This window comes from Pipistrellus kuhlii, unplaced genomic scaffold, assembly GCF_014108245.1.
Source record: "Pipistrellus kuhlii isolate mPipKuh1 unplaced genomic scaffold, mPipKuh1.p scaffold_m20_p_18, whole genome shotgun sequence".
Lineage (NCBI taxonomy): Eukaryota > Metazoa > Chordata > Mammalia > Chiroptera > Vespertilionidae > Pipistrellus > Pipistrellus kuhlii.
This window is the reverse complement of record NW_023425493.1, coordinates 4,259,547-4,272,498: the sequence shown is the minus strand read 5'-3', so window position 1 is coordinate 4,272,498 and position 12,952 is coordinate 4,259,547. Positions and strand designations below refer to the sequence as shown.

Below are 12,952 nucleotides of genomic sequence, written 5' to 3'. Positions count from 1 at the left end.
TTGACAAGTGAGTCACTGGGGATGAGAACATCAATTTTTTTAAACAAGATAGATCTGCTGAAAAAGGTCCTGGTGCACCTCCCTACAAAACCATTGTCTGAATGAGGTTACTAGTTACCTTGTGAAGGAGAACTGGGAGCCCCACCCCATCCACAGCTTCTCTGATCTGAGATGGGACTCTGGGATGAAGGAAAGTAAGGTGGGGCGTGATGTGTGTGTGTGTGTGTGTATGTGTGTGTGTGTATCCTTTATACAACCACCATGGCCCCTTGCTAGATCTTGGGCTTTCTCTTTCACATAATTTTAGGAACTGAGGCCAGTTTTGCATGATTCACTAGCTGGCAGGTGGGGGCAACACCAACTGCCAGGTTGGGTGGCCATGTGCATGCTCAAGTGGACTTGGGGGTGATGGGAGAGAAGTGGCTACAGGAAAGGCATGAAGACAAATAAAACCAGCAGACCAGCAGGAGACTTCTCAGCAGAGCTAACAGGCATGGAAAATCCAGGACTAAATCAATGGAGGAGTGGCAAGATGAATCTGAAGGCCAGTTGCATTGACCAGTGTTCCCAGGTGAAGTGACTGCACAGGAATTGAGGTGAAGAGGGAAGATCCTTGGACTGGACTAACCTCCTGGGTGGAATGAACAAAGCCATCCTGGAAAATACTTCAAAACCTACTCTGTTTACTCAATGCCTCCTACCTCTCTATTATCAAGAGTTGAGTGAGGCCCCAAGGAAAAAAAAAAATCCTGTTATATGTGGAAGGGAGTAACTGTGAACTTTATCACCTACTAATTCTAAAGTTTAGCTCATCGAATTTTTTTTCCACAGTGGCAATACCCCAGAGCTATTCTAGACAGAATCACTCAGTGGAAGATAGTATTTTCCAAAGATGGCCACAATAATTGCTTTAATCAAACAAGCTCTTCTTTAAAAGTCACCATGACCATATTCCCTTTGAGTTGTGGGGTCTTTTCCCTCTCTCCTTGGACTTGGGTGGATCCTCTGCACTTGCATTTGAAAATTAGTGTGCCAGATGCCAGGATGCTTCAGTGCCCTTCCCCTTCAGATTTTCTTTTCTGCTTAGATTTTCCTAGCTCTTTTCTTTCTCAGTCTCAGATAGAGACACTCACCTCAAACAGAGCTGCTTTTCTTTTTCTCTTTTAAAATTTATTTTTTTATTATTTTATATATTTTTTATTGAGTTCAGAGAGGAAGGGAGAAGGAGCGAGAGATATAAACATCAATGATGAGAGAGAATCACTGATTAGCTGCCTCCTGCACTCTCTACACTGGGGATTGAGCCCACAACCCAAGCATGTGCCCTCGACCAGAATCAAACCCGGGACCTTTAAGTCTGCAGGCTGATGCTCTATCCACTGAGTCAAACTGGCCAGGTGAGCTGCTTTTCTTGAAGTTGTGCAAAAACTTTGGCTGGGGCAAATTTAATATGTGGTTTTTGTGTTTGTTTGTTTGTTTGTTTTTTTCTGGTCACTGAAGGCAAGAATTTCAAGTCCCACTCCCAGATCCTATAGAAGACATGATAGTTAACAGAGATGGTGGTTATCTATTAAAAAGGTGTTATCTTCAAAAAGGTGTTCCTCTAAAATGGTACCCATCCCAACCATGAGATAGAAACCGCCCTTTGATGGTCTATAACTGTACATTTCCTTTGAGGGTCATGAACTCAGATGACCTGAAAGCCTTTCAGGCCAGAAAGAGAAACCTTTGTCCTTCACCTCCCACCTTCACCTATTTCTAGACCTTTTCTTATGACAATGCCTTGGTCATCAGGAAGCATGGGGATCTCAAACTAGAGGAGTTTGGGGCTAGGGCTGGGATTGGGGCTGGATGTGGGAGATTCATAGTCACAGTTAGTTCAGAGGTCTAATGTCTCCTAAAGCCTGGGACTCAGGCTGGAGGCAATCCTTTGCTGCAGGGTAGTCTGTCAGGGCTAGCATAACAAGGTACCACTGACTGGGTGACTTACACAGCAGACATTTATCTTCTCACAGTTCTGGAGACCGAAAGTCCAAGATCACTGTATCAGTTGGTTTGGTGTCTATGGAGGCCTCACTCCTTGGCTTCATTCTCTCCGTGTCATCCCATGGCTGTTTTCTCTCTGTGTGTGCATTTCTGGTGTTGCTCCTTCTTCTTATAAGGACCCCAGGCATATTAAATTAGGGCCCTATTTCACTGACTTCATTTAACCTCAACCATATCTTTAAAGGCCCTATCTCTAAATAGTCATATTTTGAGAAATTGGAGTTAGAACTTCAACAAATACAGTGGTGCGAGGTGAATCCCTGGACAGTCACTGGCCATGTGGATCCTGGAGAATGTCCAGTGTCCTTTAGGGAATATCTTCTTAGGCCCATTTTGCCCAGACCAAAGCCAGGGCCCGCAATAAGGGGAGAGGGAAGGGAGAAAGTTGTTCCAATGTTTTCTGTCCTCCCAATGTGTCAGCTGCCCAGGTGCCCCTGGAGAGTGGAACGGAGTCTCACAGGAGCTACAAGGACCATGGTAGCTTCCAGGCACCAGCTGTGTCCTGAGCCATCATGTGTCTGGGCAGTGGGGTTCCTCATGATCCCACATCAGTTTATCTCCTCCCTCACGGCAGACCCTACACAAGGGGGTTCTCTGTCTGTAGAGTGTCTTCATCAGCACAGACATCCTTCTTTCTCCCTGCAAGGAGATCGGAAAAAAGGTTACCCCTTCAATGTTTAGAATCTTAGTAACCTTGGCCTGGCCCAAGATCACTTCAGTAAAAAAAACCCCAAACCCACAACCCCATCCTTCCCTTACCCCGTTTTATCAAGACCATGGAAAAGGAGATGCTTCAAAGACAAGTAGTTCTTCCTACTGTCTAGCCTCTCTCTGCAACTATGCCAGGCATTTAACTGTAAAAAGTATAATTAAGTGGCCAGAAGCCCACATGGCAGAGCCAGAGCCAGCTCTGGAGTTCCTGTGAGGATGTTGGGTTCTTTCTGTCCTTCTCGGTGGCCGAAGCCACTCTTTCCTGAGCCTTGAGTGAGAGAAGGTTGATTAGGGAGGGATGGCCAAGGGGTTTTGGGGCAATTAAAATGTCCTAAAATTGATTGTGGTGATGGATAACACAACTCTGTGAATACAATAAAAGCCACTGAATTGTATGCACTTTAAATGGGTGAACTGTATGGTATGTAAATTATATTTCAATAAAGCTGTTCAAACAAAAAGCTGCTCTTTTCCGGCTTCTACATAAATTCCGGGGACTGCCTGGGACAGACAGGGCCCCTGGATGGAGTTTGACTCACTGCTTTCCCCCATCCCTAGGGAAAGAACATACAAAAGCCAGTTCTCTGCTCCAGCTCTACGCTAGCGACTCAGGTCTCATGTCTCCTTCTCCTTGCTGACTGCTCTCTCCACCGTGGGCCAGCAAGCCCACACAGCCTGGATGCACATAACCAGGGAGCCACAGGGGCAGGGCATTAGGGCAAAGGCAGGGCTGACGGGTGTAGAGTTCAGAACCTGGCTGACCTCTGAGGTTCCCCTTTCTTCTCCTTGACAAAGAGGCACTAGCAGCTCCCAGCCAGACAAGCACTTTGCTCAGAGAATATTTCCTAGGCAACAAGGGGTTGGGATATGACTAAACTTTTGCTCAACAAACCTTTATTGATACAGCTATGTAACGGAAACTATTACTAAATGTCCAGTGGTGACTCAGCATTTGCCTTTAAATGGCTAAAAATTTAGTGGGAGAGTAAGTGCAATCAGTGCTGTGAATGGGGTAAATGATGGGCGTTAAAAGCAGAACATTAGCCAGCCAGTGTGGCTCAGTGTTGAGCTTCGACCTATGAACCAGAAGGTCACAGTTCAATTCCCGGTCAGGGCATGTGCCCAGGTTTTGGGATTGATCCCTGTTGTGGGGAGTGTAGGGGCAGCCAATCAGTGATTCTCTCTCATGATTGATGTTTCTATCTCTTTCTCTCCCCACCCCCTCTTTGAAATATAATAAAATATAGATCTTATAGGACATAATCTAATGAAGGGGTTGAGTGGGAAATCATGGAAAGTGTGTTCCAGACAGGGAAAATGGAATTTGCAAAGGCCCAAAGATGTATATAAGAGAATAGTTCACTTGAAGAATTATAAAAGGAACTTCAATTCTGACTGGAGGCCAGAATGCAAGATGGAGAGAGCCAAGAGATGAGGTGGGAGTGGTACGGAGGGCAGACAATCCAAAGACAAATAGGAAGAGATCTAATTCTGCCCATCTTCCCAGTAGGCTTAGCTCCCACCCACCTCCAGCATGCGCATAACTCCCACCTGAGCAGGGGCACCGGTACCAGGCAGAGAGACCAGCCAGGATCAGAAGCAGCAAGACGGGCACCACTACCAGGAACACATCCTTGTAGGAGGCCTTCCCTGGGGCAGGACATGGAAGGGGCAGGGTCAGAAGTGGACTTGATGCTTCACTATCCCACACCAACCCTTGGCCCGTGGTGTACCTGTCTCATGATGGCAGCTCTCCCAGGGGGTGACTATGGTCGAATTCCAGCTGACGGGGTTGGAGACAACGCAGGAAAAGGCCATGCCCTTGTCTTCTGGTCCCAGCGAAACCCTCAACACCTGACCATCCGTGAAGAGGCCATCTGGCTCGATACCAAAGTCAATGGAGCCCTCCAGTCGCCAGCTATAGGTTATGTCACTGATGTTGGGGACCCAGCAGGACAGGAATGCTTGGCAGGTCTTGGGGGGCTGAGATACAGCAATGAACACTTGAACCATGGGCCTGGGTACTGCAGCTGGGCAAAAATAGTAGAACAGGTCTGGGTTACCGGGGTGCTGGACAGGACCCCCGCCTTGGCTCTGGGATCCACGCCGGGGCAGATAACACCACTGTTGAGTCCACTCTTGCTCCAATACCTTGTCTGACTTCCCATTGACCACAGGACCAAAGCTGAATTCCTAAGTGTGGGATTCAAATTCCTTCATAAAATGGTTGATGTCCATCTCTCCAGCTGTCCCTCCTGCTGGTCCTCCCCACCGCTCCTACATCATTTCCAGCTCTCTCAAGCATGTCATGCTCTTCCATGCTTTCATGTGTCTCAGCAGTGCGCACACACCTTTATCTTCTTGGCCCCCTGGAAAATAGTGGGCCCAGTGTGGACACCTTGCCTGCTGCCCTGACCATGAAGCTTTCCCTAATACTCCAGGTGTGGGGCTGAGCTTTCCAAGTCCCCTGCCTGTCTCCTGTCATAGCACTTTCCCCATGACAGATCAACCAGAGAGCATTTACTACATCAGGCAAAAAACAACACAACAGTAGCAGTAGCAACCCATCATACACATGCCTGGACTTTTTGATGTTAGAGTTTGGTGAGGAAGACAAATACTTCAAGTGGTTATAAATGGTTAAGAAAATAATTGCAATGGCGAAAATAGGGCCACGAAGGGGCTCTGTCTCGTTATCTTCATAACCCCCACTCTCTCCGGTGCTCAGCTACCTGGGCCATTGAATAAACTGGTGATCTGACTCCCCTTTCCTACGTAGGTTGGTGAGAAAATCCCGGGTCTCCCTGGCTCTGAAGGCCAGCGGGAGAGCATTTTGGTGACAAGGAGAGGACTCCATGTCTGACAGCGTTCTGAAGTCAAGCAGAGTAAATCCTCCTGAATGGCAGCTCCATGTGTTGGGATTTGGAATATGAAAAAAGAAAACAAAACGCTGGGCACACTGATAGTATAAACAAAGATGACAGGGGAGATATTTATTCTCCTTAGGAGGACAAGCTGCTTCCAAACACGATGAGCACATTGACACTTCTGGTAACTGATCTGCTAATTCGAATCCTTCTTTATCTATTGTCAGAACAGAGCTCCTGAGGACGGCTGTTTGGCAGCTTGGTGCAATTAGTTCTAATCACGCTCTGCATTTGGAAGCAATAAAACAGCAATTTCCTTACAATTTGTAATTCGGATGCTGAGAACAAGGCATTCTGAGCCTGGCAGTGTGGGTGCTGCAAGTGTTCTCACGCTCAGTGTCCTCATTCCCCATGTGCTACAGCTGAGATTCAACAAGGGAGACACTCCGGGGCTGCCTGTGTAGGTTACTCACTGCACAAGGGCACTGGCCAGGGGGTAATGGGGAAGGTGAGGGTGCTGAAATCCAGCCAGCACTCTGTTTGCTGAACTGTACTCCTGGCTCAGGGCCGCATGCATCCAGAAGGACACCCGTCTAACTGCTTATTAGCACCCTGAGTGGCAGCCAGTTAGCTATCTCAGGGAGGGGGAGGGGTGTCTCTCTCTCTCCCAATTTGCTACTGCCTTTCTCTCCCTCATTGTTTCCCTCTTCCTAGCTGTCACCCCTACTCTCCATTCCTGAATTTGAAACTTTTCCTCCCCTCCATCTACCAACTTTCAAGGTTTTACTAAAATTGTGCTTTGGGGTCTTTCACATATCATTTCCAAGCCACTAGGTATCTAATTGAGAGCTGGAAGGCCATTGCTTTTTCTTGACTGACCAGCAGAAATATAGTAAAAGTGGTAGAGGTGGAGGTGATAGTGGAGGTGTGGAGGTAGAGGTAGAAATAGTACTAGTGGTAGAAGTAATGGTGGAGGTAGAGGTGGCAGTGGTGGTGGCAGTGAAGATGATGGAGATAATGGAGATAGAGGTGAAGGTGATAGTGGAGTGGTGAGGGTAGAGATAGAGATAGTGATAATGATAGAAATGATGGTGGAGGTGGAGGTGGTGATAGTGGTAGGGTAATGAAGGAGGAAGATGGTGAAGGTGGAGGTAGTGATGGTAGAGGTACATGTGGAGGTAGTGATAGTGGTAGAAGTGTTGGTGGAGGTGGAGGTGAAGGTGATGGTGGGGGTAGTGGAGATAGAGGAGGAGGTAGTAGTGGAAGTGGTGGAGGTGGAGGTAGAGATAGCGATAGTGGTAGAAATGATGATGGAGGTGGAGATGGTAGAGGTACATGTGGAGGTAGTGATAGTGGTAGAAGTGATGGTGGAGGTGAAGGTGAAGGTGATGGTGGGGGTAGTGGAGATAGAGGTGGAGGTAGTAGTGGAAGTGGTGGAGGTGGAGGTAGAGATAGCGATAGTGGTAGAAATGATAATGGAGGTGGAGATGGTAGTGGTGGTGGAGGTAGTGGGGGTAGAGATGGAGGTGGTGAGAGGGTGATGAAGGAGGAAGTAGTGAAGGTGGAGGTGGTGATGGTGGAGGAACATGTGGAGGTAGAGTTAGTGGTAGAAGTGATGGTGGAGGTAGAGGCGGTGATAGTGGTAGGGTGATGAAGGAGAAAGATGGTGTTGATGGAAATGATAATGGAGGAAGAAGATATGGAGGTAGTGATAGTGGTAGAGGTTATGGTAGAGGTGGTTGTGATGGAGGTGGAGGTGAAGTTGCTGGAAAAGAAAGACCCTTCCTGTCCCCAGTGAATTCAGACACCTGAGCAGAGGCGCTGAACAAGGCTGCATAAATGACCCTGCACTTGGAGCAGAGGTCTGCCTGGCTGAGCCCGGCTAAGCTGCAGAATTGTGAGAAATAAGATAACTGTCTTTAGCTGATAAGATTGGGGATGGTATGTGTTGCAGCAATGAACGACTGAAAGAACCCATGAATATCCTATATAGTGAAGATCTCTAAATGCATCTTGAATAACTCTTTTAAAAATATCAATAGAAAATAAAAATTATGTACTTCTAACTACAATTGGATTATAAGTTTAAATAAAAATATAGTGCCATAGTTTAATTGGCAATATTTTTCCTTTTCAGGGGCATGTAAATTAATGGCATGTCTTTATCGGATACCTGTGAACTGGTGAGGCCAACTTCTGTCCCAGTTGCTTTCCCAAGCGCCATTGTACCTCACTGTCCTGAGCATCTGTGTGGTAACATCGAGATACCCGCTTGACTAACGAGACAGCGAATGTCGGAACTAAGCCTTGTGTCCAAGACCATGGAGTCCAGAAAGTGCCACGTTGGGGTTCAGACTAGGACTATAGAACCAGGCTGCTCCCGATCGGAGCCCACCTGGGCGACCCTGAGGGGTTTCCTTAGATGTGGCTGCAGGAGACTCTGAATCAGCCACGGAGTCAGAGGTTTCTGGAACCCAGTTCTCCAGCTCCCAGGACTCCAAATGCCCTTCCAGGACTTTGTGAGGGAAGGTGGTTAGAGAGCCGGGCACACTCACCATACACCTTGAGCTGCAGGATCTGGGTCCAGATCCGGCCTCCGGTGTCCACGAGCAGCACCGAGAAGTTGCCGCTGTCTCCGGGCTCCAGCGGCCCGAGCTGCAGGCTCAGGTTGCGGTGCAGCTGCGTGCGGCCCAGGAAGCGGGAGTGGTACCGTGTCTCCAGGACGCCCCGGAAAGACGTGGCCAGGAGCTCCTCCGAGGGCCAGAGGGACCGCCAGATGGCCTCTCGGACGTGGAAGCCGGGGTGGCACTCTGCCGCCAGCAGTACCGAGCCCCCAACCTGGCCCTGCACTTGGGCACCAGTAGTGGCGACAGGAAGTGGTGCTGCAAGAACAACACAGCCACGTCACTCCGCCTGCCCCAGGCTCCTCAGTCTCCCCTGCACGCAGCACGGAGCACATTGGTGCTCCTCTCCCCCCATTCCCTCCTCTTAGGTTGAGAATACGCTGTCCCAGGGGCTGGGAATAAAATTAAGAAAAAGAATTCATACCTGTTGCTCACGGAGCTCAGAGAGGAAGCCAAGCAATTAACATGTATTAAAATACAGCAATTAACATAGTGAGCCAAGTGCCATCATGGGAAAAGGGGCCGCTTTGGGAGAACACAGGCAGCGTGATAGTGTAACCTCACCTGGTCTGGAGGGGTTCAGGGAAACTGAGGCCAAAGGAGAAGCGGGATTTGCCAGGCCAAGCAGAGGGCTGCCTGGCACAGGGATGGGAAGCGTCACAGGCAAAAGGGACAGCATGTCAGAAGGTCTGGAGGGTGCGAGCATGTGCGCTGTGGGAGGGTGGGGAAGCAGAGGAGGGCTGAAAGTAGTTCTCTGCAGGGGGAGTAAGAATTGTGCTGCAGCTGAAACCGGTTTGGCTCAGTGGACAGAGCCTCGGCCTGCAGACTGAAGGGTCCCAGGTTCGATTCCGGTCAAGGGCATGTACCTTGGTTGCAGGCACATCCCCAGTGGGGGGTGTGCAAGAGGCAGTTGATCAATGATTCTCTCTCATTGATGTTTCTAACTCTCTATCACTCTCTCTTCCTCTGTAAAAAAAAAATATATATATATATATATATATATATATATATATATATATATATATATATAGTGCTCCAGGGTTGCGATGTAGAAACCCAGTGAGTTTTACAGAGAGAACCAGATTGTGCAGGGCCCTGAAAGTGACATTGACACTTGGGCTTTATCATTTGAGCCATGAAGGCCCTAGAATAGGTTTTACTAGTCAGTAAGAGTAACAGGATCGGAGGCCTGTTAGATCATTCCAGCAGTGGGCAGAGGAGGCCTGTAGGTGGGCAAACCTGAGGCTGCTTCTGTGAACCCAGGGGTGGGGAACACTCGGTCCTCGGGCCCTATAAGGCCCACAGTCATTGGCTGTGCCATGACATTAGGGTGAGTTCATTCAATGTTTGACCCACAGAGCAGCTAATTTTTAAGTTGATCATTTTGTATGGCCCTCGGATGATGTTATAAATATCCAAATGGCCCTTAGAAAGAGGCTCCCCACCCCTGCTTAATCCAAAGGTGAGGGATGGCAGTTTGTATTGAGGGGGAGCGGGAAGAGGGGGGAAGAGGTGCAGGAAGTGAGAGATAAAGAAGCGTCATCAGCGGGGTCTGGTAGTAGACTGGGTCTGCGAAGTGAAGGGGAAAGGAGGCAAGGATGGCTCCCGGGCCCTGGGAACCCACACGGTGCCAGGTCTCTGCGATGCAGAGCAGGAGGAGACACAGAACGGGAGGGTGGAGGGTGCTGAGGGCTGCCGGAACATGCTGAGTGTGAGGCAAGTGGCCGATGCCGCTGCTTGAAGTGCGCCCTGCCTCCTCCACTGGCTCATTGCTGCTCATCCTTGAAGCATCAGGGTTCCCTAATCCCCCATCCATCCCTGCAGGCTCCACACTCATTCTCCGTGTGCCCTCAGCAGCCCGGGATCCTTGCTATGAATTGGCCTCATTTCTGTAGTTATCGCCTGGCTCTGAGTCAGTGTCTCCCGCTGGCCTGTGAGTTCCTCTTTCCGTCTCTGCACTCCCCGTGTCCACGCTGCTCAGGAGGAGGATGTAGAAACTCAGGAAGTTTTACAGAACGGATGGCAGGATCTGTGGATGTACCTCGTGCCTGGCGCAGTGGTGGGCACAGGCAGGCAGGGCAGAATGGGAGGACAGGCAGGACACACCCAGGTGCTGGGAGTGCGGTGAAGGAGGCGTATTCTGAATGGCCACTCAACCAGCCCCTGGCCACTCAACCCCTCACGCGCCTCTCTGCCCTCCCTGGCACAAATCACCTCCGACTTGGTTTTCGGTGACTTCCAGGGGATGCAGAGTAGAGACAGGACGGAGAGGAGAGATGGCACTGGTGGCAGGCAGGACTCCTGAGCCAGTTCAAGCTCCAGCAATCACACTCCTCCCCGGGCTCCCCCTTTCCCCTCCACAAAGCCAGGGGTGCGCACACACGTTGCACTCACCTCGTTTATCATCAAGAGGCTTTTGGCAAAATGATTTTTGTCTCCCAAAAGCAAGGGTTTGAAAGATTTTTGAACCAAACAGACTTCCTTTTTTTAAGGCATTCTCTTCCCATGTTTAGAAATGGTGACATCAGGAGAGATTGGAGCTCTCTAGGTTGGAGACTCTGGAGGGACCCTGGACAAAGTCACCTCAAAGCCACTGAGTCTGAGGCGGACAAAGGTGTCTCTGTCTTTGCCACACCCCTGGACGCCCGTGCCCTGGCCTTGAGGTCCTGAGCCGCGTCACACTGAGCTCGTCTCATCCACAGGAGGGAAGTCGGGCACCAGACAGACTAGAGCCGTGGTCAGCAAACTGCGGCTCGAGAGCCACATGCGGCTCTTTGGCCCCTTGAGTGTGGCTCTTCCCAAAATACCACGGCCTGGGCGAGTCTTTTTTGAAGAAGTGGCCCTAGAAGAAGTTTAAGTTTTAAAAAAATTTGGCTCTCTAAAGAAATGTCAATCGTTGTGCTGTTGCTAGTTGGCTCTGTTGACTAATGAGTTTGCCAACCACTGGCCTAGAGGAATTGCCTGGGGCTGAAGAGACCCAACAGGCAGGTATCCCACACCAGATGATCCGCCCTCCAGGCCCACGTGTGCTGCCTTAAACTTACCTCTCATCCTACTCAGTATCCCGTACACACGCCTCAGGATGGGCCCCGGCTTCCCACAGGCTGAGGAACTGCATCCTCAGATGGAAAGATCCCTGTCCTGCCCTGCCCTCCCCTGTGCTCCTCAGGCTGTATTTAGAATTCTCACGTGTTAACACTGTCAGACCCCCACCATTCTCACAGCCAGCCCTTTCCAAACCACTGGTGCCTCCAGCCTCCGTCTCAACAGCCCTGGGCCACAGAGCAGCTCAAGTCTCCCGGACATGGGTTCTCCCAGGGCTGTGCCTCCTTCCACCCAGGACCCTGCATCTCTGAGCCTCGGCCCCCAAACTTGCATCCTTATTCCCCACCCCTCCCGGTGCCTGGGTTCTTCCTTGGGATTGGGGGACCCTGCACAGACATCTGGCGGGGGCGGCCCGAGGGGTCAGCTCTTGGAGGACAGGCCGCTCGCCCGCCCCACTCACCTGCCCAGAGAAGGGGAAGCCACAGGGACCACACCACCATCCTCCTCCGGAGAGCCCGGGCAGCGCCCCTGGCAGCCGGCAGCCAGGACATCCTCTGCCCGGGGCTGGGAGGCCTTGACTGGGGACAGGCCCCGTGGCTGCATGGAAGCAGCTGCGAACCTTCTGGAAAGCCCCATGTGCAGAAGGAGGAATCTCCACTCAAACAACATGCCCCGAAAGTGAAAACATCGGAGGAAAGTGGAAGTTGGCTGCAAGCCTGGCCGGGCTCTTCCAGGGCCGCTTCTGGGAAGTCAGTGTTCTTCATGGCCTGTGGCTGGATAAGCAACTGCCCCGCACAAGCCCGCATCCTGGCCTCCCACCTCCCTCAGGAGGCCCGAGTGGGCACCAGGGAAGGTGAGGGGACCGGGAGGAATCCCTTAGGGCTGAGGCGGGTAAGGACGAGGAGGGGCCTGGGGCCACCATCCAGGGGCCTGGGATGCCGGGGTGGCATCAGACCCTTGTTCTGTAGGCCGGCGGCCTTCACCCTGTGGCACAGGAGGCCTTGGAGGGAGTCCAGGGCAGCAGGGCTGCGAGGGGCGTGGGAACCAGAGGTCAAACAGGCTTCCCACTCCAGCGATTCTGGGGCTGGTGGTCAAGGGAAGGCTCGGAGAAGCTCCTGGTGGAGGGAGGGCTGGGGCCCCTCAGTGCAGAGAGGGCAGAGCAGGGGTCCTGATAGAGCTGCCTGGCTCTGGGCAGAGGCCAAAGGAAGGCAGTCATGGTGACGCCATTGCCAAGTCCGTCACCCACGCAGCAGGGATTGGCTGAGCATCCACGCTGAGCCAGGGGCTGGGGACACACAGGTGAAAGGCGCAGCTCCTGCCCTTCAGGCGCCTGCAGTTTGATGAGAAGACAGGCTACCTGCCCAGTCATCACCACCAGCAAGATCAGCCCCTGCAAGGCTGCAGAATGGGCTCTGCATAGCCAGCACTCAAACTCTATTTACTATTGCTACTTAAACACCAGAGAGAGGGGAGAGAAAGGAGGGAGGGGAGAGAGGGGAGAGGGAGGAGGAAGGAGGGAGAGGTAAGAGAGGGGGGAGGGAGGATAGGAGGGAGTAGGGAGGTTGGGAGGAGAGAGGGGGAAGGGAGGGGAGGGAATGGAGGGGTGAGAAGGGACAGAGTGGAGGTGAGAGGGGGAAGGGAGGGGAGGGAATGGACGGG

The 12,952-nt window shown here is 51.2% G+C and overlaps 1 protein-coding gene across 1 annotated transcript; it reads right to left on the bottom strand.

Moving 5' to 3' along the window:
• Positions 1-1,287: 1,287 nt before the first annotated feature.
• Positions 1,288-12,099, bottom strand: SLAMF8 (SLAM family member 8). Its single transcript, XM_045583409.1, has 5 exons — positions 11,754-12,099; positions 8,180-8,506; positions 4,491-4,787; positions 4,309-4,407; positions 1,288-2,685 (listed from the first exon to the last, which is right to left on the bottom strand). Exons 1-5 carry the CDS (start codon positions 12,097-12,099, stop codon positions 2,624-2,626), a joined length of 1,131 nt encoding a protein of 376 aa, XP_045439365.1. The 3' UTR covers positions 1,288-2,623.
• Between the last annotated feature and the right edge of the window lie 853 nt (positions 12,100-12,952).